Raw genomic sequence first — 25,018 nt, 5'->3', positions numbered from 1 at the left:
ACTTCTTTCTCCAGAGCTGAATGAACAAGTGCTTGTGTTTGTGTAACAATTACACACCGACACACAACTGCTAATAGTGAATGACAACAGATATATTAGTGATTTAAAGGAAACAGCCACAGATATAAGGCAGATTAAAATATTGTTTCTGAATCAGCTATGAACTGTCTAACTTAGCCTTCGTTTCCTAGATAGCATGAGTTGTCTGTCAATTTGTGTAAAATGGGCATTTTGTCTGTTTTTCTTCATCAGCACTAAAAAAACTGATAGAATCAGCCACTTTCTCATCTATGAACTAGATGAAGTACTTTGCGTAAAGATGTACATATTTTTGTAAAGAGCATAAAAATCACATGTTGAAATGGTTGAATGATGTGTTTTTGTGAGTGTTGTGTATCTGTGTGCATGTGTGTGTCAGTTTGGGAGAGGTTAATGGTGAAATGCAACTGGATTCTGTGCAATGTTTAGGATGTTAGGTCACCCGAGGTGTATTTATTGGGTAAAGATGAGCTAGCGTTCTGTTCTGTGTTTAGTTTCAGATTTTATTATTTATATATATATATATATATTTTCTGGCAAATGTGTTGATTCACTCGTTCCTTTCACCAAGCACATTGGTGTTTTGCGTTTTCTTTTCCATGTCCATGTCTATAAATTTTGTTTTATTTTCCAATATTCTTTGATTACGAATCACTTCCAGTTGATTAGAAAAATAAATTTTTTAAAATAATCTCATCTCTAATTTCTCATTGAGTTTTAGTTTGACATAGTCTCCATGTTCTTGTTTTCCACATTGTCATGCCCGATTCACACGTTTCCCACTCAGTCATGTTTTAATTTCTGAAGCAATGATAAAGAACATGCCTGGATTTGATTTCGCCCAAAAATCCAACAAACATGATTATACAAATATATATTTTTTCATAAAGAAAACAAGTTCTGTTTAAGGACCCTTAAGAAATGTTTGAATTCATTGCAGAAAAGTGCATACAAAAAACTCATAATCAAAAATGTACGCAGATTTTCTCCACAATTTGGCCGAATATGTGCCATGTGATATCATCACATCTCGCTTTCCATCAAAACCTGCTCCAAACATTACCTGCACCTCAGTTATGTTGCCGTGCAGTGACGTCGATTGCTGCTTTCTGACAGACCTATCAAGTAAGGGTACTGTTTGCAGAAGGAATGGATTGCTAACCGGGCCAATGCGGCCAGTGCCCAGGGGTCTTTGACTACCATGAGCCCGAGGGGCCCCTGCATGGGCTTCAAGGTGGTGCAGTCCAGTTCAGTACAGAAAACCCAACAACAATGAAAATAAATGTTTATTAATGTTTAATATATTGGTCCCATAGCCTATACATGGCCTCTTTGACAAGGCTTTTCGTCTGTGAGGGCTCCTTTGCATTCATGTTACTATTGGTCCCTGAATACACTGTAAAACTGAATTTAATCCAGGAATTTAGGTTGACACCCGTGGTGTAAGGGAAAGAACATGAAAAATTATGTGAGGGGAGCCCTTGGAGGTAACTGACCCCGGGCCTTTTGAAGTCATTGATGCTGTTAATTGTATTTAGACCTCAATAATAATGAATGTTTATATATACATTTATAATAATGAATACGTGTAAGTATCATAAACCTCACAAAGCTTATTTTGGGAAAACATCTATAGGCTTTTGGTCGAGGGAACCAGTGTGTCACTAACTTGCGGGTTGGCCTACACAAATACATCATCCCTGCACCAATCTATATGAACATAACATATGGCTGAATTATGCGCAGTTTAAGCACATTTCTAACTAACTAACACAACCGACAAATTAAGGTGCACTGTTATTTTCCTTCATTTAGAGGGAATAGTGCAGACCAAAGAACTACAAAAATGTGCTGTTGCTGACCAAACCAGAGAACCACCTTACAACGAAGAAGCAGATCTGTATATAAACTTTGACTGAGATTTAAGTTACTCATGTGCAATGTCAGCACATGGGGGTGTCGCTAATAGGGGCTATTTTGTGAATAAATTGGGTTTTGAGAATTAATTGAGGTGGATTTCAGTCCCCTTTGCATTCCGTCGCAATGCGTGGGCTGGATCATTATTCAGTAAAAGAAAGCAGTTTTATGACCGATCATTTCAAGGTAGCAGATGACAGTAAGGCATGAAGACAGCTTCTGTGGTCTCCATATCGTTCCACATTTAATGGAGATTTGAGAAACATTAAATACTAACAAGATTATTAATCTTGGACATTGTTATAACATTTTACCATTTTATATTTACAACGTAATTTGCAGATAAAATATTAGACCAAAGTACCCAAACAAACCAAGCATGAAGAAGAAGGAAAAAGAGGCAAAGGAAAAACAGGCATACTACTTTAACAGGCGACATGGTGGACCCAGCAGACAGAGGGATCGTTGCGGCAGAAGTCGAAGCCGCCGGGTCCCCCTTCAGGGTCGAGGCTGCTGGACTCCCTTCCAGGGTCGAGATCACCAGGTTCCCGCTCAGGGCTGAGGCCGCCGGACTCTCTTCCAGGGCTTGAGACCGCCGGGCTCCCCTCCAGAGTCAAAGCCGCCTGAATCCTGTGTCTGCAACAGATCCCCAGGCGAGCATTCCAGGTTGGTGCAGCCAGGCATTCCAGGTCGGTGCATGGGGCCATTCCAGGTCGGTGCATGCGGCCATTCCCGCCCTGTGCATGCGGCCGTGTCCTGCAGGCTATCCAGTCTGTGTCCTGTCGGCTATCCAGTCCGTGTCCTGCCGTTTATCCAGTCCGTGTCCTGCCTTTGTTTGGCCTTCCCCCTGTTAAGACTCTTGTGGTTCCCTGTTTTTTGTTATTATCAAGTTGCCTTGTTTTTGTCTGTTTTTGTTTGCCTTGTCTTGTTTGTGCCTTGAAGAGCATCAGGTTGCTGCTCCTTAAGGAGGGGCTTCTGTCATGATTCTGCCGCATCATGTCATGTTTCTCTTAGTGTAGTGGCAGGATCATGACAGAACCTCATGTTTAATGTGTAGAGAGGCGACAATTGTTTATTTGGCTTGTCATATGCTCTCTACGGTCTCGTCTTTGTTCCCATCCTCTCGTTTCCTCGTTATTGATTCATGGCCTTCACCTGTTCCCCTTTTGATTTGGTCCCTTACTTAATGCCCTTGTGTCTTCTGTCTTGCGCTGGTACATTGTGGTTGTTGGGTGAGTTCCTGTGTTGTGTTAGTTTAGTCAAGTGTAGTGTAGTTTTGTAGTTAATGTTTAAAGTTTATTTTAGTCTTGTTTAAGTGTAGTTAGTCTTAGTCCTGTCCTGTCATGTTATTATATTCCCATGTTTTGTTCTGTTACCCCCTCGTGGGTTTTGTTTTGTCATTTTATTATTAAAAGTCTGTTAAAACCCCTTACCCGCTGTCTGCACCTGGGTCCTCTGTCCGTGTCTCACCCCTGTGATCATGACAATTTGGCTTTTACTCTTGTTTTTATAATTCTGATTATTAATTAATGAGATAAATACACCATACAAAAGGTTATAATAATAGACTTTATTTTATTAAGTTATTTCTTTTTCTATTTGAGCTTATAGGTGATCTGCAAACATTCTTAGCAGGCTTTATAACATTTACCTTTCATAAAATCAGACCACAGAAAACAGAGGCAAAATTTGAAGGTTGTAAGTTATATCAATAACAAACAATATTATTTTATTATAATAATGTGCGACTGTGGTTATGGCAAGCTAGACAGTGGCACAAATAACTAATTTGTTAACAGTGTGTGAGCTTACTTCACAATTTATACTGTAATTATTACACAGATGATCAGTGATGACAACTGGGGCGTTACAAATTATACATCTTGTGCCACAAATCCAGATTCAGGACTTAAAGATCAAATAAAGAATTGTGTCTCATATTCTCATTGTGTCTTATGTGTGCTTCGCATGCAACATTTCAGTGAGCAGCGAGTTGCAGGGTAGATCACCCAGCAGATGGCGCTGATACAGATACTCCTCCACCTGCAGACTGATGCTGCGCACCTCAGGCAGACGGAGCAGCAGCTGGCCAAACTTGTCTGAGTGACTCGGATGGGTTTGCATGGTGTGATCCATCAGTGCTCTGTTGACACGCTCTTGAGTCTGTTCGACCTGCCTGCGATCCTGTACTGATTTGACATCTGCAACACACGGTTGACCCTTTAAACTGTGCTTAAGAAAACAATAAAGCATAAATGGGAGTGAGGACACACCTGGGTTAAAGAGAACAAGATATTTGAGGCACACAAACTCTTCTCTGTCCAGCCGAAGAGACCTAAGCTTTGAGACAAGGTCCTGGGTTCTGCACACCAGACTACTGAGAGTAACTCCAGCCTGGCTGAGGATGATGGATACTTCGATCTGGTACACATGAAGCTTGTCGTGAATACACAATACACGCGTCTTTTGAAGATTGGGGTAGTAGACATGACATTCTCACCTGTTGTCCTGTTATCAAACAGATGCAGCCGTCTCTTCCATAAGCCACCTGTCTGCACAGGTGATCCAGGATCAGAAGTTCACTCCAACAGCTCTGCAGAAGCCCCATTTGGTCCTCTACCTATATACAAGAGATCAGGTGTGAGCAAGGTAGCCAGGGTTTTATGTTTAGGGGTCCCAACTTAAAATAAGGGCTGTGCTATGGCATATGAAGAAACTTTAACCCAATTCCGTTTAGAAATATTGAACAGAAAAAACCTTAAGATCTTTAAACAGCGTGCTGTTGCGAGCCCACTCCACCAGTCCAAACAAAGTCTGGTCGGCCATTTTGCACATGATGCTGAAGGTGTTAAGGCGGTCGTGTTTTCCTCGACATGCCTGTTCTCTCTGGAGGCTTGCTATCACCCGCATGCAGAGTTGTTTCTCATCCGGCTCAGCTTGCAGGAGCTGGCTTAAGAAGCATGAAGGGTTTGGGGTCACGGTGGGCGTCAGGCTATGTGGATTCGGGGTTGAACTTGGAGTAGAGGCCGGTGTTGGTCCGGGTGTGGTGAGAACAGTAGGGGAGATGGGCAACACTGAAGCAGGACTGTAGTTGAGCATGAGGTCTTTTTTCTCGTGAGTGTATCCGTGAAACACTGGATAATACAGTGTGTGAAAAGACAGGGATGGATCAGAAAGTGTCCGGTCTCTGGGAATGGTGCAGTCCAGGAACATGGGGAACTCTGATTGGTTGATGCTGGAAGGAAAGGGCTGGGGTGGGTAGCAATGGTCAGGAGTTGCAGGGGACGGGTTTGAGAGTGGAAAATCATGATGCATCGACGGTTGTGGTCCCTCGTGTTTGACTCTGTTGGGGGCGGTGTTGGCCGTGTTATAGGCCCCTCTGTGCTGTTTCATTTGTCTGTCCCGTCGATATAAAGGCCCAAATTTGTTTCGTCCACCTCTCATGCGGTCCGCACGTACGGCTGTGAGAAGGATATACACAAAGGAACGACACATTGTGCTGTGATGTTCAAAAACAATAATAGGCTACAATAAAACAAGAACAGTAAGGAAAACAACATCACTTGTTGCATAATGGGTTGTTGCACATTTTTGTGAGTCATCATGGATTGCAATTGCAGTGGTTTATGGTTCTATAGATAAGTAAAAAAGAGGTCATTATACCTGTAAGTATTAAGGATAGTTATACCTCCAAATCTTATATTACTGTATAGTGACTTTGACACTTGAGACTTAATAGGTCAGAACTGCAAAACAGAACCACAGTGAACACCACAGTGATCCAGTGTGTGTGTGTGGCCTTACCTTCTCTTTTCATACCCACAGCTAAACATTTCTGAAAGCGGCAGTAGGGGCATCGTTTTCTCTGGGCCGGGTCCATGGGACAGCTCTGTCGCTCTGCACACATATAGCGCTTGTTGTTCTGTACGGAGCGCTTGAAAAAGCCCTGATGAGAGTATTCGCATGTTAATTTAATGTTAATTTAAGCACCAATACATTATAAAAATCAAAAGATAAAACCTTCAGGATAAGCCAATGCAGAATAAACTAATACGATTGTATTAATACAAGACACTAATATTTGCAAAGATTAATACATGCTGAAAACATTACTATGTTCATTGTTAGTTAGTTCGTGTTAGATAATGCATTTATCAATATTAACACACTTTATCATTTAAAATTAAAGAAATTTCCCTATCAATGTTTATTTTTTCTATTGTTTTTGGCCTATAGATGTTATCCTATGTACTAACAATAAGTATGCAGGTGTGTTAGATTAACCGTTTATTGATGAAAGTTTGATGACAGCATTTATTCATTTTAGTTTCTGTTCGTTTCGGTATTTACTAATGCAATATTAAAATCAAACGTTGTCTCTGTTAACATTATTTAATGCAAAATGAACTAACATGAACAATTGTATTGACATTAACACAGATGAATACATGCTGAACAACTACACTAAAGAAAATAAGTGGGATTTACTTTATAGTAGGATTTACCCTAAATTCAAATCATGATATAAATCAACTTGTGTAAGTGATCAAGTGAAAACACAGACCTTACAGCTCTCACAGGTGAGCAGACCATAGTGATACCCCGACACCCTGTCACCACACACGGGACAGCCCTCCTCCTGACCTGCCCTTCCATCTGGGTCTGGCTTTAAATCCCGAGCTATGGAATATCACAGTTTTAAAACACGTTTTAAAATAAGTCTTATTTGTCATCTGAAGGGATCCTATAACATTTATTGAGATGGGACGATGATGATCTAACAGGGTTGTAAGATTGAATAACAGGTTTATTGCGCTGCCTATCTGATTTATCTACAGCACAGTCTATTATTTTTCAAAATAGCCCTATAGTGTCATATCACAAAGGACGATTAAGCGCTGAGATATATATTGCTTACAGAACTCTTAGTTTGATTCTTTTTGAAATCTCTGAAAATGACTATTTACTGTCTTATAGAATTCCTAGATTGATTTATTTAATGGCAAGCAGGCCTATTCAACTATTCAGCACGCTTACTAAAACAACACCATTATATGATACCAGGTGAATATCGAATCAATTTGTTTGTCTGATCAGTTTGACTAGTAAAGGTTTGGGATAGTAAAACACTAAATTGAGAAGCATTAAAACTATTTTCCAATACATTAATGAATCCGAATCCTGAAAAAGCGGGATTCCTTCTTGAAGATATGAAGATCTACTTACATGTTAAAGGTGCCTCTTGGGTCACAATGTCCAGCGTGTAGTCGGTGGGGTGGAAAGCTGTGGGCTGGGGGTGATCCTGGGGATAGTGTGGGATGTTCATGGTCCATAGGAGAGGGGAGGTGCAGGTCACCGTAAGCTGTCATTCATAACTGTTGAGGCCTCTCAGGACAGATAGGAAAACAGGCACAGACTCAAACTGTCCCAGAGATGGTCCCGTGTGAAGGCCTTCAGTTGGACTTTGCTCCATGCTGAGGGTAATAAACCTGAGTCTGTCACACCTTCCCAACTAGTATAAAGACCTCTACATGGGCACAGGAAAAAAGAAGGGACATGCTCTCTATAAAGGTATACAAACAAAAAACGTACAACCTTGTGGGTGCACATTCATCAAACGGTTAGTTTCAATTATTAAACATTAATAATCTTGAGGCTTGAGAACGCAATGTTGCTCTAAAGTTAAATTATATTCATCCACAACGTAGCTATTCATTCCCAAGCGGTTTGTGAAATGTAAAAAGTAAAGCATTCCGAATGTACCATAAGTCATGTGTCCAGACCTGACAAAAAAATTAGTTTTGGAAAGTGATTCCAGCACATTTGACATTGATGATAAAGTTAGGAGCCCAGTGATGATTAAGAGAGCGTGTACGTGATGTGGTGTGGGGTCTGACGTCAGAGGCTATAAAACAGTTCAAGGGTAAACTATTATCCTAGGCTATCAAATAAAATCTTGCCAAGGATAACCATTTGTTAACCAGATAGAACTCGACTTAATATAAATAATTGACCATCTGGTTCACACCCCTTGTGTCCTTCTGAAACCCCACATATGCATATTTCGTGATTTCTATATTGCCATAAATCCTTATTATTTGTCCCTTTTATCTTTGACTAACCAACAAAAAGTATTAAAAGGTGCATGTCAACTTCCACAACACAGTGTTTAATAATGTAAAAAGTACATTATTTGTACTGGGGTTTTTCTTTACATTTCCTGAAAAACAGCTGATCGATAATCTTGCATTTGCATTTGATTTAAAGATAGGCTAATATCTATAATATTCAAGTATTTTAAGGAATGCACATATAAATGCGAAGCTGTAAACCTGTAACATTTATGCACGAACAGATTGGAATAAAAATGAACTTCAGTTTTGCAGAAGAAAAGTGCAAGCACACTGAAATAAACAGACTTGTTTGACAACAGCGCCATCAGCTGACCATAGGTGTGTTCGACTTCGGTGCATGACATCAACTACCGCAAGAGCGATTCCAAACGTGTATGACGTCTAGGCAGATCGGTCTGCACCGTAGATATAAATAACTAGATGCCGCATTAGCGTCTCTTCAATGTATAAATGTGACCCTGGACAACAAAACCAGTCTTATGGGTCAATTTTTCGAAATTGAGATTTTTACATCAACTGAATGCTGAATAGTTAAGCTTTTTATTGATATATGGGTTGTAAAGATGGGACAATATCTGTGGCGATACAAGAGTGTAAAACTCTGGAAGTAAAGGGTGCAAAAAAATCTAAATATTGAGAAAATCGCCTTTGAAGTTGATAATCCGAGGCACCGTAGCAGGCGTAACTTTTAACTACAAACACATGCAAGTTTTTCTGGATCAAACACAAATTCCCAACCGATTTCAATACTTTACAACCTACATGTTTTTTTCTAAGTCTAAATATTGAGATTTTAAGTATCTAGAGACACGATGTATTTGTGATGCACGTGTATCCTAAACCATTGACGCGTTTTGAGAAATGTATACGTTATTGCGCTTTTAATGCCGAAAAAGCGCAGCTCCACAGTTTTCTTCCATTTGTGTACATGCCACTCTTGCCACGACCAATATGGCGGCGCCGTTGACGTATCGCAGCAGCTGACCAGAGCAGAAGATGCGCGGTCTAGCATTTCTTATGTCTATAGGTTTGTTCGACTTGATGCGGAGATCCAACAGTCAGGTGACATAGTACCGCGAGAGCGATTCGAAAGCAAACTATTTATGGTTTTTCGAATCGCTCTCGCGGTACTTTGATGTCATCCGCCTGTCTGATCTTGCGGGTCGAACATGCCTTGTGTTTCAATAGACTGCTATACGTAAGTCGTCCGCCATATTGGAACGGTGCGAGCCGGTTCCGTCACGATCAAGCTGATTTTATTTGTGAAAACATATTTATTGTCGTTTGAACTTAAACGATATTTACTACACGAACACATGACAACAACGAAACTATATCCGATTTTCGGGAATTTAAAATCCCGTGGATTTCAAAGACTAGCTGCGCGTCTTGTTGTGGCATTCAAGCAAACTGTGTGACGTCAGTGGACCGTTCCAAGATGGCGGACACGTCTACGTGCCGGGAGCGCTTGAATGAGGTATCTAGTTCTATATGTCTTGTTTCCAAAATAAGAAAAAACCCTTAATTGTGTTCTTTTATCGTGCATTCCAATTAATAGCAATCAAACTGCATTTGGTATGTTTTGCGTTAACCCATAATAACTAAGACAGTTCAATAAAGTTGAGTTCTCTCGTATCTATAGTCTGCACAGCGCCCATGGTCCACGGACACCAGGTGGCGCCTTAAGCTGTCTTCAGATGTCCGTTCTATTCAACATCTTGGCAAATGTCATGTCAAATGTTTTAGGCATCAAACGGTTTGTTAGAACCAATGAGTTTTCATCACTGTTCTGCCTAAATGTTTTGAGCACAATACATTTCACTATCGCCAGTGCATGGCTAAAGTGGTCAAATTCAGCATGTTTAAAGCAGAATTAAGCAGAATTAAGCAAAATAAAGTAACGCTCAGTAGCACATTAAATTCGTTCACAATATGTTTAAAAGAAAAGATGCTGTGGATCATATTTTAATCACGCTTTGTTCTTACAAGGTAGGCCTACCCCAAGACTGTATGTGCACTTCATATGTAACCAGCTACAATTATTCTTTTCTACGTTTAGAAACGTCAACCGAGAACGACCTAAAGATTCTTCAAGAACTAACATAAAGCTAAGCAATTATATCCTGTTTATCTGGCATATTTGTTGTATTGTATGGGCGTGGTGCCAATTTTATAGTTAAATATTGAAAATATTCTTGAAGATTCAGACAGACACTCTATCTCTGCACACATACATCTATAGATAGGGTGGAGGCAGAGCGTGTTGGTGCGAGGGGGGACAGAGCCGTTTAGAAGCAAAGAGGAGGGGAGCTGGTCTCATTAGACTGCTTTGTAATTACACTCTTCTTTGTTTACGGATCCCCTGACAGGAGCTGATAATTCCCCTTTAAAAGTTTACTGTCAGTCTGGGTGTCTCCCATTCCTCCACTGCTAACTTCCTTTGAACGTCTCCACTGAAGGGCAGCTAGAGCGCGGACCAGACCTCTACTACAGTCCTCTAAATGATAACAAAAATACTGAAGCCATTTAAACATATTTTATCATTGTGTTTTAATAGTGACGTGGTGCATATATTTAATTCTGTTGATTATAAAGTAGATCTAAAGGTTTGGATTTTGTGAGAATAGAACTGAATTCACCAAAACCAGCAGAGAAGTTCACCTGGTGATATTTCCTGAGAAGGTAAGAAACATGTTTAGAAAATTGTGATTTTTTTACCTACAGTAATTAGACTGTAGTTTTTCCCACAAAATGTGCTGTCAAATATCTGTTAGTACAATATTTGAACCTTAAAATATGTAAGATAAGTATTCTGAGCTAACTATTTTGTCTAGAGTTAAAACGTTTCTTAAATTTTAAAACGTACAATTGAAAACAGATAATTTGCCAATACATATTATAAACATAAGAAACTCAAAATTCACGTTTCTCAGTTTTTTTCTGTTTGAGTTATTATTACTGAAAATAAGCCAACTGCAGTTTGATTGATATTGTTTGGAATGCACTAATGATTTTTAAAATATTTTCATATTCGATATTTTTTGAATTCAGAATTTTATATTTTTCCCATCTAATTCTATGGATTGGAATGGTTTAGTAATTTGGTTGAGTGGTAAATTGCTTAAAGGGACAGTTCACCCAAAAATGAAAATTCTGTCATCATTTACTCACCTAACATTTATTTGTTTTTATGAAGAAACGGGAGAAATATATTTGGAACATTGCTTATATCCCAACACCCATTGACTACCATAGTATGAAAAAACAATGGTCAAAAGTGCCCCAGAACTGTCCTACATTCTTCATAATGTCTTATTTTGGGTTGAACAGAGTCATCGGGGGGGGGGGCAAAATCATTATTCCAAATATCTTTCTCTGTGTTCATCAGAACAAAGACATTTATACACATTTGGAACAACTCTTAATGTGAGTAAATTATTTTTGGGTGACGTATCCCTTTAAGTTTATGATGTGTACCAAAGCTGTGTTTTTTCATCCATATTGACTTTTGCAATTGATTTGGACAATTGAATGAAATGATTGGTTGACTCAGGCTGTTTCCTGTTGACTGTCCTTCGCTCATGTTGACATGTTAATTAACCCAAGAAAAGGCCAAACTTTCAGATCCTGAGTTAAACAAGAAACATCTGGCATACATCAAAAACTGCAGGCCTCTTTATTTCTGTTCACTGTCGACCAACGGGTGTAAAAGCTGGGGGAGGCAGGTTTCTGATTCAAGCATCATAGAAAAGTATATAAATACAACAGGCATCCATAAGCCTTGATCTTGCATATGCACATCAGTAAGATTTTATCAATTCTTTGTGTTTGATGTGATCAGGCGATTTATTGGACCATTAAACACCCTAATGAAGATTCCAGTGACTTGTTGCCTGCTTCTCCTGCTGTGTTTTGAGAGGACGTGCTGCGTCAAGAGCCGTAAGCAAGCTTCCAATGCAGACACCTCCAAGGGAGATGTCAGTCAGAAGAGGCCGTCTCGAGCATCAGAGAATAAGCCAAACCGCTGCTCTTACACCTTCATCGTGCCCCAGCAGAAGATAACAGGAGCGCTCTGCGTGAGCACAGAGTCCGCCCGTGGCAACCGCTCGGAGATGGAGGCCATGCGGGCACAGCTGACACGGCAGCAAGAACAGCTGGATAGAATGCGTGGGGAGCTGGAGCACGAAGGCACGTTGGCCAATGAGATGAGAGTTCTGCGCAGGGAGAGCGTCAACATGAACGCCCGCATCACCCAACTCTACGCCCAGCAGCTGAATGAGATCTTACAGAAAAAGGATCAGGCTTTGGAGCAACGGCGTCTCGAGAGTTTGGTGATTAACGCAACATCCCAGGTAGCTCAAAGATTTTTGCATTGTGAAGTTCAATTGAGATTTGCTTTCCTGGTTTTTCTGCTGAGAAGAATCTGCTTATGTTAAATGTGTATTTTCTGTTGTGCTGCAGATTGACACCAAAGCATGCCATCGAAAATCTTTTTTTTGTTAAATCTATAAAATACAAGGACGAACTCTGTTATTAACATCCGTTGTATATAATACAATCATTTATATATATGTATTTATTACATATATTTTTCGTTTTTCAATTAAATTCGAAATTATGTGTTACTTACATTTATTTTTATTTAAATATATTGTGTAAATTTATTGAATATATTTAATTAAATGTGTATTCATTTCTTTATTTGGATCGCAAATTTTCTGCTTTTCCAATTTGATGATCAACTTTCTGTGTCCGTGCTATATCAAATCCCTTCAGGTCCTGCAAGTGACAAACAGTTACAGAGACCTGGAGAAGAAATTCAACATGCTCACTTCTTTCGTGAGCAACCAGAGTCAGATAATCACACAACTGGAGAAACAGTGCAAAGCACAACAGGTACGAGCTGAACTCCACATATCCAACAAACCCACGGGGTAAACAACACTAACGGAAATTTCTGACGATCTTCACAGGAAGTTATACCACTTCCTGTTCAACAGTCAAGTGAATCGCTGAGTGTAGAGTCTAAAAACGTTGCCAGCAATGTCCAAAGAGACCAAAGTGCCCAGGAACACAGATTGCAAGAACCGCCGGAGACCTTTGATGACTCACCCACTGAAACACCCTTCATCAGTTACCCCGTCACTAAATCACCAGGTAACATAACATTCTGTTGCTAAAGGTGTTCTAATGGTTTCCTGGTCAAAAGAGCTCACCCCATCGACATCGTCTCCTTTAGGTTCTAGTCATGTGTCATATAATTTTCAAGCTGAAATTTGTACATCAACTGATTTCTCGATAAACCACAGCATTGACACATAAATCGCCAACCCTAGAGCCACAGCAAACCAGTGAGAACCCCAGATATGAGTCACTGTGTTTCCCATGTTTAGGAATTCAGACGCCCCATGTGTCAGTGACCCACGGCGAGGAAGCTTTATCTCAGAGAATTCCAAACATTGTCTTATCAGAGGTACTGACCCCCATTACACTTCATGTGATGGAAAGGATGAGAGCTGTGTGTTACCATTAGCACACACACAAACACGTGCATGTGTACAGAACACAGATCATATAATCACCACCTCTGTGAAGTTGTTTACGACTCAACCCATTGAATAACTACACAAGCGCTTTTTTTGCCTGCTTAACAAGGGTGTAAGATTAAAGGACAATGTAAAGCTCTATTGACATTCCCAAATGAGATATGGGGATATTTACTGTACATTTGTGCACGGTTGTGTTTGCTACAGTGTACTTCAAGTAGGGATCTTCAACCGATGAGGACCCTGGGCAGGTTTAAAGTGATAGTACACTCAAAAATGAAATTCCATTTAGCATTTACTTCTCCTCACGTTATTCCAAACCTATATGGCTTTCATTCATCTGTCGAACACAAAAGAAGATATTTTGAAGACTGTTGGTAACTAAACAACACTGGCCCTCATTAACTTCTTTTTTATGAACACAATTTAATAATGCACAATGTTTTCTTTTAGGAATTGTAACAAAGATCCATAGAAGGGAAGGAAGGAGGCGGGAACCGGCGAACATTTAACAAACTTTTATTAAAAATACGGACAATCAAAAGAACTAAAAATGTCGGCACCCATCTCACGGTAGACTGTCGGCCACAAGAACATAAACACAAACTAGTCCTCTCTCGACAACAGTCCTGCCGCTCGTCCTCTTAAGCTCCCGATCTCCTCCGTGAGATGCGGGACCGGTGCGCGCACAGCTGATTCCAACTATCACTCACGCCACTGGCCCCGCCTCACGGCTCGTCCCGCCTTCCTCACCACATGTATATATGGTTAGGATTTAGGTCAGTTTGGGAGTTAGCCTGTATTAAATATACGTAATTAGGTAAAAACAATTGATGTTCATCAGTTACACTCATTTAGAGAATTAGTACTGCTTGAGATGTGCAGTAGGTGAAATAGCTTTTGGTTTTGTGGGAGAAAGAATTCCTTCATGGTGAGCTGATAAGAAGTCTGAGATAAAGACTTGTGACCTCTCCGTAGCCCCTGCAGATCCTCCTCATATCTGCTCATTACAGACACCTCACATCTCACCCTCTCCTCACTTTAAACTCACTTTTTAGTTAGATACATTGACACCAGTATCTGCATTTATTACGCTGTACTTAAAAATGAATGAAGGTCTTTACAGTGTATAGTAAAATATCAAACCCAGTGGCATTTATTTCATAGACAATACAAACTAATAAAGTACATTAAACATTTTACAGAATAAAGCAAATTTTTCTAGCAGAAGGACCACAACCTTTTATTTAAGTTGAACCAACAACAACTAAAACGTCTTTTTACAGTGCATTTACATAGTTGGTGAATGATCAGAGATGGTGTGATACAATTTTTATTTAATTTAATGTTTTATTTAATAAAACCAAATCTAGTATATGAAGTACATGTTTTGTCCTAATGCAATGAAATTATATATATTAAAATGAGATTAAAAGTGTCCGGATGCTTTTTGGGGCCGCTGTATTCTGAAAAGTGTTCTGAAAGTGCACACTGTCTCCTGTTACAGGGCCTTGGCAGGACTGTCAACATGTGCTGGAGTCAGGAGAGAAGACCAGTGGTATCTACTTGTTGCGCCCGCGTAACACCAACCATCTTCTGCAGGCCTGGTGTGATCACAGCAGATCTGAAGGTGGCTGGACGGTTATACAGAGGAGACAGGATGGCTCTGTTAACTTCTTCAGGACGTGGGATCAATACAAGGTGGATATAACAAAACTACTCTTAATCAATGCATCCTAATGTTAACTTTTTTGAAGTTTGTTTGCGAGATCAATGTCCAACTTTTCATTTATTCGTTGGTTTATTTGTTGTTGTAATTTGTAAGTGTTAATATAATAATTTATTCTTAATAATTATATGATCAAATTAAATGATTATTGACTCTACACAGCACGGCTTTGGGAATCTGGATGGAGAGTACTGGCTGGGTCTGGAATATCTTTACTGGCTCACCTCTCAGGTCACATACAAGCTACGAGTAAGCATTGAAGACTGGCAGGGACGGCAGATGTATGCTGAGTACGACAGTTTTCGAGTTGAACCCGAGAGCGACTGGTTTCGGCTGCGGTTAGGTAGTTACCAAGGCAACGCAGGAGACTCTTTGTCATGGCACAACAATAAAGCTTTCACGACTCTAGACCGCGATAAAGACGCTTACTCAGGTAATACATCCTGAGGTCTTTTTTTTAAAGTTCACCACTATGTTTCTGCATTTCTCTGATCTCTGTCTTTCATAGGCAACTGTGCTCATTACCAGAAGGGCGGTTGGTGGTACCACATGTGCGCCCACTCTAACCTGAATGGGGTGTGGTATCGAGGTGGGCATTACCGAAGCCGATACCAGGATGGTGTTTACTGGGCGGAGTTTCACGGAGGCTCGTATTCCTTGAAGAGAGTGGCCATGATGATCAAACCAGTTTGAGCTGGACAGAATTAAACAGAGCTCTTATATTGTTGACTTTCTGAAAGTTCTTGTTGATAAGCCCCTGGTACCTCATTTTTTACTCATGAAATTCTTGTTATGAAATTGTGTTGTATTATATTTGCATTACTGTATGCTCTATTTTGACCTGTAAAATGTGTGTGTACTTTTTGCATATATACTTTGTGAAATTATTGCTTTCCTTTAAAATGTTATTATTATGTATGCTTTTATGTTTAACTGCTGAACAATACAAAACAAATGTGTCAAACTCAAATATTGGTTTATTTAAACAATGTTACGTAACACCTTCAGTGGTTTCCTCTGTCTTGCTTGCAGCCGGATATCCTGCTCATTTCTTATCATCAGACATTTTATACCACGCTTTTTGAATGCAGGTACAAATAAACCCTTTTATAATACATTTTTGATACATCCATCTTCCCTCACTCACATTACAGAAATCATTTGTTTGGTGCCCACGATGCTTTTATCTCATCTGTTGATTAGCATCTTACTGGTCACCCTTACGCATGGCGGTAAGTTTTCAGCATCTTTATTGGTCATTTCAATGCATCTTTCTGTGGATCTGTTAGTGTCTTTGAGTATCATAGCATTCTTTAAAGGGAACAATTGCTGGAAAATAAAAGAGTACATTCTCGCTTTTTATCTGAAACTAAAACCTCTTAGCCTCATATGCTCTCTGCTCATGTGGTTACACGTGTACCTATTTACATTAAAATTTTTGCTTTGAAAGTTGAATGACTTCCATCGGATTTATTTCGTAACCGTGATCTTTCTCCCAGTTGCTTCATGTATTTCTAAAGAAACTCAACTTTTTCATTGATGGGCTACTAGTTTCAAGCCGGTGACTTATGAACACTTCCTGTTATTTTCATGCATTTCAGGAGCACATTATTTTAACATACGAATGCACATGCATATATGATATTCTGTGACTTTTGAGAAGTGTTTTTAGAGGGTATGGTTGATGCTAGTTTCTGAACAGCAACCTGAGCATGTTAGTCGGCTCTCAAAATTGGTTTCACACCTACACCGCCCATGCGCGGAGTTTGCGGGGGGCAGGGGGAGCATTGCCCCCCCTGGCGGCTGAAACGGGTAATTGCATTGTTTCAACAAAAAAAAAAATTGCATTCTTTAAAAAATTATATATTATAAATATCTTAAATAAAACAAAACAACTAAATGGTGGTAGGTAATACATCTGATTTCATATACTCCTTTAGTAAAAAAAAATTCAGGGCTCTGGGTCATGTGACAAGTAACGTAAGTCCAGCGATTCTCAGCTAGCTATGGACAAAAATATGGACATAAGGAGATTTTGTATCTATGCATACTGTAGCCTCTCACATGGCGTATTTTTTATTTTTTCCCCTTGTCTCAAAATGTTTTAAATGTTTCATGAAGTACAACAAAATGCGAAATATAACTTGTTTTTTAATCGCTCTCATTGCCACAATGTGTTTTGAAAAAAGGAAAGAAAAACTTTAAAAATCTTTTCGTTTTGGTTGAAGATAATATTTTAACAAAAGTGGTCCGCATTTTATTGTGTTGATCCCAATTGTGTCCGAAGATGCGATGCAAAGTCAAGTGGCTTACCTGTTTACTAATAGAATGATTGTATTGTTGTACTGTTTTTTCTTCTTCTTTGGGTTAAAAATAAATATATGTGTTTATTTAGCATGTTCGTTGTGTCCATATGTGTTAGTGCTGTGTTCCCCAATTGATAGCCCAGGTCCCAGCTGCTACAATGATTTTTTTTTTTTGCCCCCCCTGGCTCGAATGTCAAACTCCGCCTATGACACCGCCCTAAAGTAATGAATGTGGTGTAGAATGTGAACAAATTCTATATATATATTGTTTTGCATTTTGAGAATATTGAGAACTAAATTAAGAAAAAATGGCAAAAAGTTTCAATGTCAGGCAAATTGTTTCTAGATCATTTCATCACAATTAGTTTCTATTCGTTCGTTATCTTTTGCCAGACGATTGCCCCATTTCCTTTGAGCCAATGGAGGTGATGGTTAAATATGGAGATTCAGTTTCAGTGAACTGCTCCACCGTCATCTCACACCAGGACTTGAGATGGGAGGTATTCAACACAGAAATCAATATGACTGAAGACCGGAGTTCCTGGACTGTGGATAAACTGACAGACTGGGAGATACAGCCATCTTGTGTGGTCATCTCCAATGAAACACAGTGTTCCCAGAATCTCACAATTACTATTTACAGTAAGTAATTATGCAAAACTAAGGATTACTGTATCTTTAGAAATGCGAAAATCTCTGAAATCTAGATCTCTGAAATCTACTTCTACAGAGACTCCAGACAGTGTGTCTATAAGGACAGGGGAACACATAATGATGGAAGGCTCCACATATGAACTTCAGTGTGATGTTGTGAATGTGGCTCCTGTTCAGAATCTCATTGTGAAATGGTATAAAGGAGAAACTCTGGTGCATAATGAGACCTTCACAGACACCACCAAGACTCCAATGAATAAATCATCAACACTTCAGATCACTGCAGACAGACGTGATGATGGAGTTCAGTACAGATGTGAAGCAGAGCTGGAACTGGGAGCAGAAGGACCTCAACCTCCTCCTACAGTGTCATCTGAACGGATCAACATCACTGTATATAGTAAGTTTAAGGATTATGCACAACAAGCCTAATATATTAAACTTTGGGATACAACTCATAAAAATGGCATTTAACTGCTTCCAAAACTATAGCAGATTTTTCCATTTAAAACCCAACATTATTGCTATGTCTTGTCTTGCCTTTATATCTTTTATTTAATGCTGTAGTTTCATTAACACAACACCTTGTGTTTTATAATGTTCAACAGGTATAGATGAATGCACTTTACTTCAGTTCAACCCACAGCGAGTTGTTGTGAGGTACGGCAGCTCTGTTTCAGTGGACTGTAGCACTAATATCACACATGATGGGATCGGATGGGAAGCCAGTGAGGGATCAGTATCCATGAAGAGAGACCAGAATCTGATCACCTGGAGTGTCCAGAGCCTGAGACGATGGGACATACAGCCACAATGCTACATACGTACTAATATGACAAAATGTGTATCACTTCTCCCAGTCGTCATTTACAGTGAGTTATCTTTTTATCATCTTTTTATTATGAGGTGTATCATTTGTCTAGTCTCATCTTTCAATATTTCACTACAGAGACTCCAGACAGTGTGTCTATAAGGACAGGGGAACACATAATGATTGAAGGCTCCACATATGAACTTCACTGTGATGTTGAGAATGTGGCTCCTGTTCAGAATCTCATTGTGAAATGGTATAAAGGAGAAACTCTGGTGCATACTGAGACCTTCACAGACACCACCAAGACTCCAGTGAATAATGCATCAACACTTCAGATCGCTGCAGACAGACGTGATGACGGAGTTCAGTACAGATGTGAAGCAGAGCTGGAACTGGGAGCAGAAGGACCTCAACCTCCTCCTACAGTGTCATCTGAAAATCTGAAAATCACTGTATATAGTAAGTTTAAGGATTATGCACAACAAGCCTAATATATTAAACTTTGGGATACAACTCATAAAAATGGCATTTAACTGGTTCCAAAACTATAGCAGATTTTTCCATTTAAAACCCAACATTATTGCTATGTCTTGTCTTGCCTTTATATCTTTTATTTAATGCTGTAGTTTCATTAACACAACACCTTGTGTTTTATAATGTTCAACAGGTATAGATGAATGCACTTTACTTCAGTTCAACCCACAGCGAGTTGTTGTGAGGTACGGCAGCTCTGTTTCAGTGGACTGTAGCACTAATATCACACATGATGGGATCGGATGGGAAGCCAGTGAGGGATCAGTATCCATGAAGAGAGACCAGAATCTGATCACCTGGAGTGTCCAGAGCCTGAGACGATGGGACATACAGCCACAATGCTACATACGTACTAATATGACAAAATGTGTATCACTTCTCCCAGTCGTCATTTACAGTGAGTTATCTTTTTATTATCTTTTTATTATGAGGTGTATCATTTGTCTAGTCTCATCTTTCAATATTTCACTACAGAGACTCCAGATAGTGTGTCCATCAGCACAGGTGATCACACAGGACCGATGACTGAAGGCTCCACATATGAACTTCACTGTGATGTTGAGAATGTGGCTCCTGTTCAGAATCTCATTGTGAAATGGTATAAAGGAGAAACTCTGGAGCATGATGAGACCTTCACAGACACAACCAAGACTCCAGTGAATAAAGCATCTATACATCAGATCACTGCAGACAGACGTGATGATGGAGTTCAGTACAGATGTGAAGCAGAGCTGGAACTGGGGGCAGACGGACCTCAACCTCCTCCTACAGTGACATCAAAACATTTCATTATCACAGTACAGAGTAAGTTTATGCATTGTTAAATCTAACAGTATAAGATTAACATGGTCGCCAATTTTATGTACTTTATATATACTTTGTAGCTAATTGAAATATTTTAGTTTATACTACTTATCCGTCTTTTCCCTAAGGCTATAAGTTAGCAGCAGAATTTTATAAATATACAAATATGCACTTTTATGGTATTCACAATATTGTTTTTCTTATTATTATACATAAATCAAACACCTTGACTTAGAAGAGACAGGCAGGAACAGACTGATCTCAGTATTGGCATTAGCACAGTGTCATGATCCAGTCTGTTTGCCCCGTGTAGTGTGGACTTTTATGTTACTTCCTGTTCTGTCATATTTTGTAGTCCTTTGTAGTTCTGTTTTATATGGGTTCTTTGTGATTGTCTACCCAGGTGTCTCTTGTCTACTTGTTTTCCTGTCTATTTAACCCATGTGTTTCAGTTGTCGTGGTCTAGTTGTTGTTGCATATTGCCCGTTGCAACCAATCACTTCAAAATCAGTTAGTTCAAAATGGTCCTTGGGGCGGGGTCGTTTCAACAATTCCTGGATTACGCTTTGTTGATAGTCGGATCTCCCTTCACCGTGGGTGAGGCTGATGAGGAAGTCTTCCCTAAATATTTTTTGGGTGGTAGTAAGCCTGCTGAGGCTTCGTTGAGGCTGGCCACCCTGGTCAAGATGGCCACCAGTCCAAAGCCTGCTTGCAAGATGTTCGCCAGTCCAGAGCTGGTTCACAAGATGGCCGCAAGCCCATAACCTCCAGCCATCATGGTCGCTTTACTGGTGGTCCCAAGTCCGGTGTTCCGGAGGCATCTGCTCCTGAGGTCCTCTCATTGGAGTTCGCTCTGTCAGTTGTGGCTGCAGCTTTGTGGTGTGTCTGGGCTGTGCACTGCTCTTCCACTCCAGAGGCCGCGGGCAAGATTGCTGCCACGCACAGGCTTCCAGGCCTGCCTGCCACAGCCGGGTCTGCCCCTGCATCCTGGCCCTGTTCCCCTACACAGGGCTGGCCCTCCATCCCGGCCCCTGTTCCGCCTCTGTCATGATCAAGTCTGTGTTTGTCCTGTCTATTGTAGACTATTGTTACTTCCTGTCCTGTCATATTTTGTAGTTTTGTTTTTAAATTGGTTCTTTGTGATTGTCTACCCAAGTGTTTCTTGTGGCTTGTCATCCTGTCTATATAACCCTTGTTTCATTTGTCATGGGTCAGTCATTTTTGCATGTTGCACATTTCCTCTGTCATTGGATTATCTTGTTTCATTTTTGTTTCGTTTGTTTTATTAAATCTTGTACTGCATGTGGACAAAAGTGTACATTTTTAGTTTTTTCTGTGTCACAATTATAATTACATTTTTGGTGAAAATCAGGGTACAGATTTGCATTTAAAAATGTATATTGAAGGTCAGGACTCCTGAGACTAAAATACCCATTTGGCACAGTTGGTGTGAAATTGAGACAAAGTTTATCTAATGTATGTAGTAGCTTTCACAAAAATGGGTTTCTACAGTACCTCCAATGCTTTAAAGGGATAGTCCACCCAAAAATTTTAATTCTGTCATTTACTCACTCCCAAGTTGTTTAAAACCAGTTCTGCTAAACACAAAGATATTTAGAAGAATGCCATTAACCAAACAGATCTCCTCCCCCATTGAGTTTTTAAATGGGGCATGAGAACTTTTTGGTTACTGACATTTCAAAGTGTAATGAATTTATGCCACATACTCTTTAGAGTGGTTTGCATGGCGTGTGTAAAACTCTGCAGAGAAGGCAAACCGGTTCTTTATGTGCCTTTATTTTTTCTATAGATTAATTGATTGAAATCACACCTTACTCTTGGCCATCAGGTTTACTTCAGTTCAACCCACAGCGAGTTGTTGTGAGGTACGGAAGCTCTGTGTCAGTGGACTGTAGCACTACTATCACACATAAGGGGATCGGATGGGAAGCCAGTGAGGGATCAGTATCCATGAAGAAGGACCAGAATCTGATCACCTGGAGTGTCCAGAGCCTGAGACAATGGGACATACAGCCACAATGCTATATGAACTATGGCAGTGAACAACTTGAACTTCCACTCTCAGTTACTGTTTACAGTGAGTTCTGTGTTACTGTCATTGGTTGTATTTTAATTGACTGAATTAAATACTAATTGATGTAACATGAGGTTCTTCAAATTCACAGAGACTCCAGATAGTGTGTCCATCAGCACAGGTGATCACACAGGACCGATGACTGAAGGCTCCACATATGAACTTCACTGTGATGTTGTGAATGTGGCTCCTGTTCAGAATCTCATTGTGAAATGGTATAAAGGAGAAACTCTGGTGCATAATGAGACCTTCACAGACACCACCAAGACTCCAGTGAATAAATCATCAACACTTCAGATCACTGCAGACAGACGTGATGACGGAGTTCAGTACAGATGTGAAGCAGAGCTGGAACTGGGAGCAGAAGGACCTCAACCTCCTCCTTCAGTGACATCTGAAAATCTCAAAATCACTGTACACTGTAAGAGATCAAAAATATGTTACACACTTACAGTAGGATTTATTCAAGTAATAATCTCATGTCCTTTTTTCTCAGATAAACCAAAAATATTTTTTTGTAATCACTGGGCACCAAAGATCCAGAGCACACTGAGTTTATATCCCACAAGTTATTATTCGATTGTGGCTAACCCTTCGCCAACCATCTCATGGGGCCGTGGATCATTATCTCTCAACGCTTCTATGTTTCTTGAGAAATACCACTCTGGCGAGTATAAAATCACTGCCAGCAATGAACATGGTGCATCCAGCTGTATCATAAACATCACAGTAGAGTGTGAGTATCAGAGTTTTTGAGCAACTGTTGTAAAAACCCAATCTTTTGTTATCTGATCAAATATTGTTTTCTTGCCTACATAGATTCCCCTGGGTTAAACTGCATTGAAAACTTCAAAATACAAGAGAAAACGCTCTTTGAACTTCCTTGTTCAGTTGAGGGTGTTCCAGAGCCTGATATCTTCCTCTACAAAAATGGAAAACTGATCTCGTTTCCATATTATCCCAGCTGGAATGATAGTGCCTTGTATAATTTAACTGCAAGTAACAAATATGGATCAGTATATCATCCATTACAAATCAACATTCTGTGTAGGTTTTTGTTATTCAAAATAAATCTAAGATTTATTTTCTTTATGCCTTTATTCTAATTTATTCTCTTTCGTTTGAATCCTTTAAAACAGATGCTCCAGTATTTTACCCCATGAACGGAAAAATGGAGGTGGTCGCAGACGGCAATATAACCCTGAATTGCAGCTCCTCTGGTAACCCTGAACCTCACATGTGGTGGAGCTTTAAAAACGCGAACTTCTCCTCCACTGGGGTGCGCTACGTCACCTTAAACATCCCGAAAGCCACGTCTACCGATTCTGGAGAGTACATATGCAGTGCCACAAATAGAATTGGACACAAAAAGAAGACCTTCTCTTTGGAGATAAAAGGTTAGATCTACAACTGTGAAAACAGACAATGATATTGTGACATATTCTCAATTTGTGAATAACAGAAAGCAAGTGTATGTGTAGTTCTATACCACAAGCAAATGACAATAGCATTAATCAAACATTCCTTTTCTTTATCAGAAAACAGCTCTTCCACACACTTTTTGGCAGTCTACATTTTATTTTTACTCGTTGGACTGATATTGATCAATATACTCTGTCTGTACATGTGGAGAAAGAGAAAATCAAGTGGACATTATCGAATACATTCAGACCAGGAAATGAAGCCATTAAGCAATGGGGGACCCAGATGATTTGTTATTATTCTAACAGCATCAAGATCTTGAGTAAAGTAAAACGAAGAAAGAAAAGCTGTGGTGTTAACACAGAACACAATCAAATTTTATAGGTTTTTATGATGTATATATGGCATATAAAGTACAAAGAAGCATGGTTAATAACACCATGTTTAACTTTCTTTAAGGTCCAGTGTTTGAAATGTAGTGGCAGCTAGCGGTGAGGTTGCGAATTGCAACCAAAGTCTCACTCCACCCCTCCCTTTCAAAGCTGACACAAGATGCCGTCACGTTCGGCTTCTTTGCTGAAGGAGATAACGTATTTACAAAACGTGCTCTGTAGAGCATTTTGTCTGTTTAGGGACACTGTAGAAACACCATGGAGAATTCCATATAAAGGGACCCGCGCGGTGTATGTAGATAGAAATAGCTGATTTTAAGGTAATAAAACACAACGCTTCATTATGTAAGGTCTTTATACACCTCTTAACACATGTATATTATATTGCAGTTCTGTCAAATAGAGCCTCCAAAAAAATCACACACTGTACCTTTAAAGGGTTAGACAACTAAAGAAAAGTTTAACTTGCACATGTGTTTGTTATATGATGACTGTTCATTACTTTACGTATTACACATTAGTTTCTTCTGAATCATAACTACGATGAAAAACATTTTCAACACGACAAGCACTGTTAATCATTATGTCCGTGTAATATTTTAATAAAAGTCCTGCCCTTTGAACACGTTTTC

At 39.7% G+C, this 25,018-nt stretch overlaps 3 protein-coding genes across 5 annotated transcripts; 2 read left to right on the top strand and 1 right to left on the bottom strand.

Moving 5' to 3' along the window:
* Positions 1-3,506: 3,506 nt before the first annotated feature.
* nr5a5 (nuclear receptor subfamily 5, group A, member 5) lies at positions 3,507-7,453 on the bottom strand. Its single transcript, XM_079456723.1, has 7 exons — positions 7,183-7,453; positions 6,521-6,636; positions 5,761-5,902; positions 4,714-5,417; positions 4,457-4,576; positions 4,230-4,377; positions 3,507-4,157 (listed from the first exon to the last, which is right to left on the bottom strand). Exons 1-7 carry the CDS (start codon positions 7,280-7,282, stop codon positions 3,910-3,912), a joined length of 1,578 nt encoding a protein of 525 aa, XP_079312849.1. The 5' UTR covers positions 7,283-7,453; the 3' UTR covers positions 3,507-3,909.
* A 2,892-nt stretch (positions 7,454-10,345) lies between these two features.
* Positions 10,346-16,818, top strand: angptl6 (angiopoietin-like 6). Its single transcript, XM_079455776.1, has 7 exons — positions 10,346-10,772; positions 11,932-12,442; positions 12,867-12,986; positions 13,064-13,247; positions 15,144-15,337; positions 15,528-15,798; positions 15,874-16,818. Exons 2-7 carry the CDS (start codon positions 11,960-11,962, stop codon positions 16,056-16,058), a joined length of 1,437 nt encoding a protein of 478 aa, XP_079311902.1. The 5' UTR covers positions 10,346-10,772; positions 11,932-11,959; the 3' UTR covers positions 16,059-16,818.
* On the top strand, positions 16,221-25,007 carry LOC306893750 (intercellular adhesion molecule 5). 3 transcript variants are annotated; one of them, XM_079455773.1, is made up of 13 exons: positions 16,221-16,597; positions 18,065-18,313; positions 18,402-18,725; positions 18,934-19,197; positions 19,275-19,598; positions 19,807-20,070; positions 20,148-20,477; positions 22,327-22,575; positions 22,664-22,993; positions 23,069-23,308; positions 23,392-23,619; positions 23,712-23,969; positions 24,111-25,007. In XM_079455773.1, exons 1-13 carry the CDS (start codon positions 16,354-16,356, stop codon positions 24,281-24,283), a joined length of 3,477 nt encoding a protein of 1,158 aa, XP_079311899.1. In that variant the 5' UTR covers positions 16,221-16,353; the 3' UTR covers positions 24,284-25,007. The 3 variants fall into 3 exon arrangements, with proteins under 3 accessions (XP_079311899.1, XP_079311901.1, XP_079311900.1); XM_079455774.1 differs by lacking the exon at positions 16,221-16,597 and having other exon boundaries at positions 18,021-18,313; XM_079455775.1 differs by lacking the exons at positions 18,934-19,197; positions 19,275-19,598.
* Positions 25,008-25,018: the final 11 nt, after the last annotated feature.

This window comes from Barbatula barbatula (assembly GCF_947034865.1).
Source record: "Barbatula barbatula genome assembly, chromosome: 5".
NCBI lineage: Eukaryota > Metazoa > Chordata > Actinopteri > Cypriniformes > Nemacheilidae > Barbatula > Barbatula barbatula.
Note: the sequence above shows the minus strand (reverse complement) of the source record. Positions and strands in the feature narration are given on the sequence as shown.

What these genes read in the sequence shown, in the direction of transcription:
- angptl6 (XM_079455776.1), top strand. Translation starts at nt 11,960, where the DNA reads ATGAAGATTCCAGTGACTTGTTGCCTGCTTCTCCTGCTGTGTTTTGAG. An exon ending in CCCCGTCACTAAATCACCAG is followed by an intron (nt 13,248 to 15,143) that starts GTAACATAACAT and finishes CTCCTGTTACAG; the next exon opens with GGCCTTGGCAGGACTGTCAA. An exon ending in GGACGTGGGATCAATACAAG is followed by an intron (nt 15,338 to 15,527) that starts GTGGATATAACA and finishes GACTCTACACAG; the next exon opens with CACGGCTTTGGGAATCTGGA.
- nr5a5 (XM_079456723.1), bottom strand. Translation starts at nt 7,282, where the DNA reads ATGAACATCCCACACTATCCCCAGGATCACCCCCAGCCCACAGCTTTC. An exon ending in CCAAGAGGCACCTTTAACAT is followed by an intron (nt 6,637 to 7,182) that starts GTAAGTAGATCT and finishes GATATTCCATAG; the next exon opens with CTCGGGATTTAAAGCCAGAC. An exon ending in TCACCTGTGAGAGCTGTAAG is followed by an intron (nt 5,903 to 6,520) that starts GTCTGTGTTTTC and finishes TACTCTCATCAG; the next exon opens with GGCTTTTTCAAGCGCTCCGT.
- LOC306893750 (XM_079455773.1), top strand. Translation starts at nt 16,354, where the DNA reads ATGTTACGTAACACCTTCAGTGGTTTCCTCTGTCTTGCTTGCAGCCGG. An exon ending in TCTCACAATTACTATTTACA is followed by an intron (nt 18,314 to 18,401) that starts GTAAGTAATTAT and finishes CTACTTCTACAG; the next exon opens with AGACTCCAGACAGTGTGTCT. An exon ending in CATAAACATCACAGTAGAGT is followed by an intron (nt 23,309 to 23,391) that starts GTGAGTATCAGA and finishes TTGCCTACATAG; the next exon opens with ATTCCCCTGGGTTAAACTGC.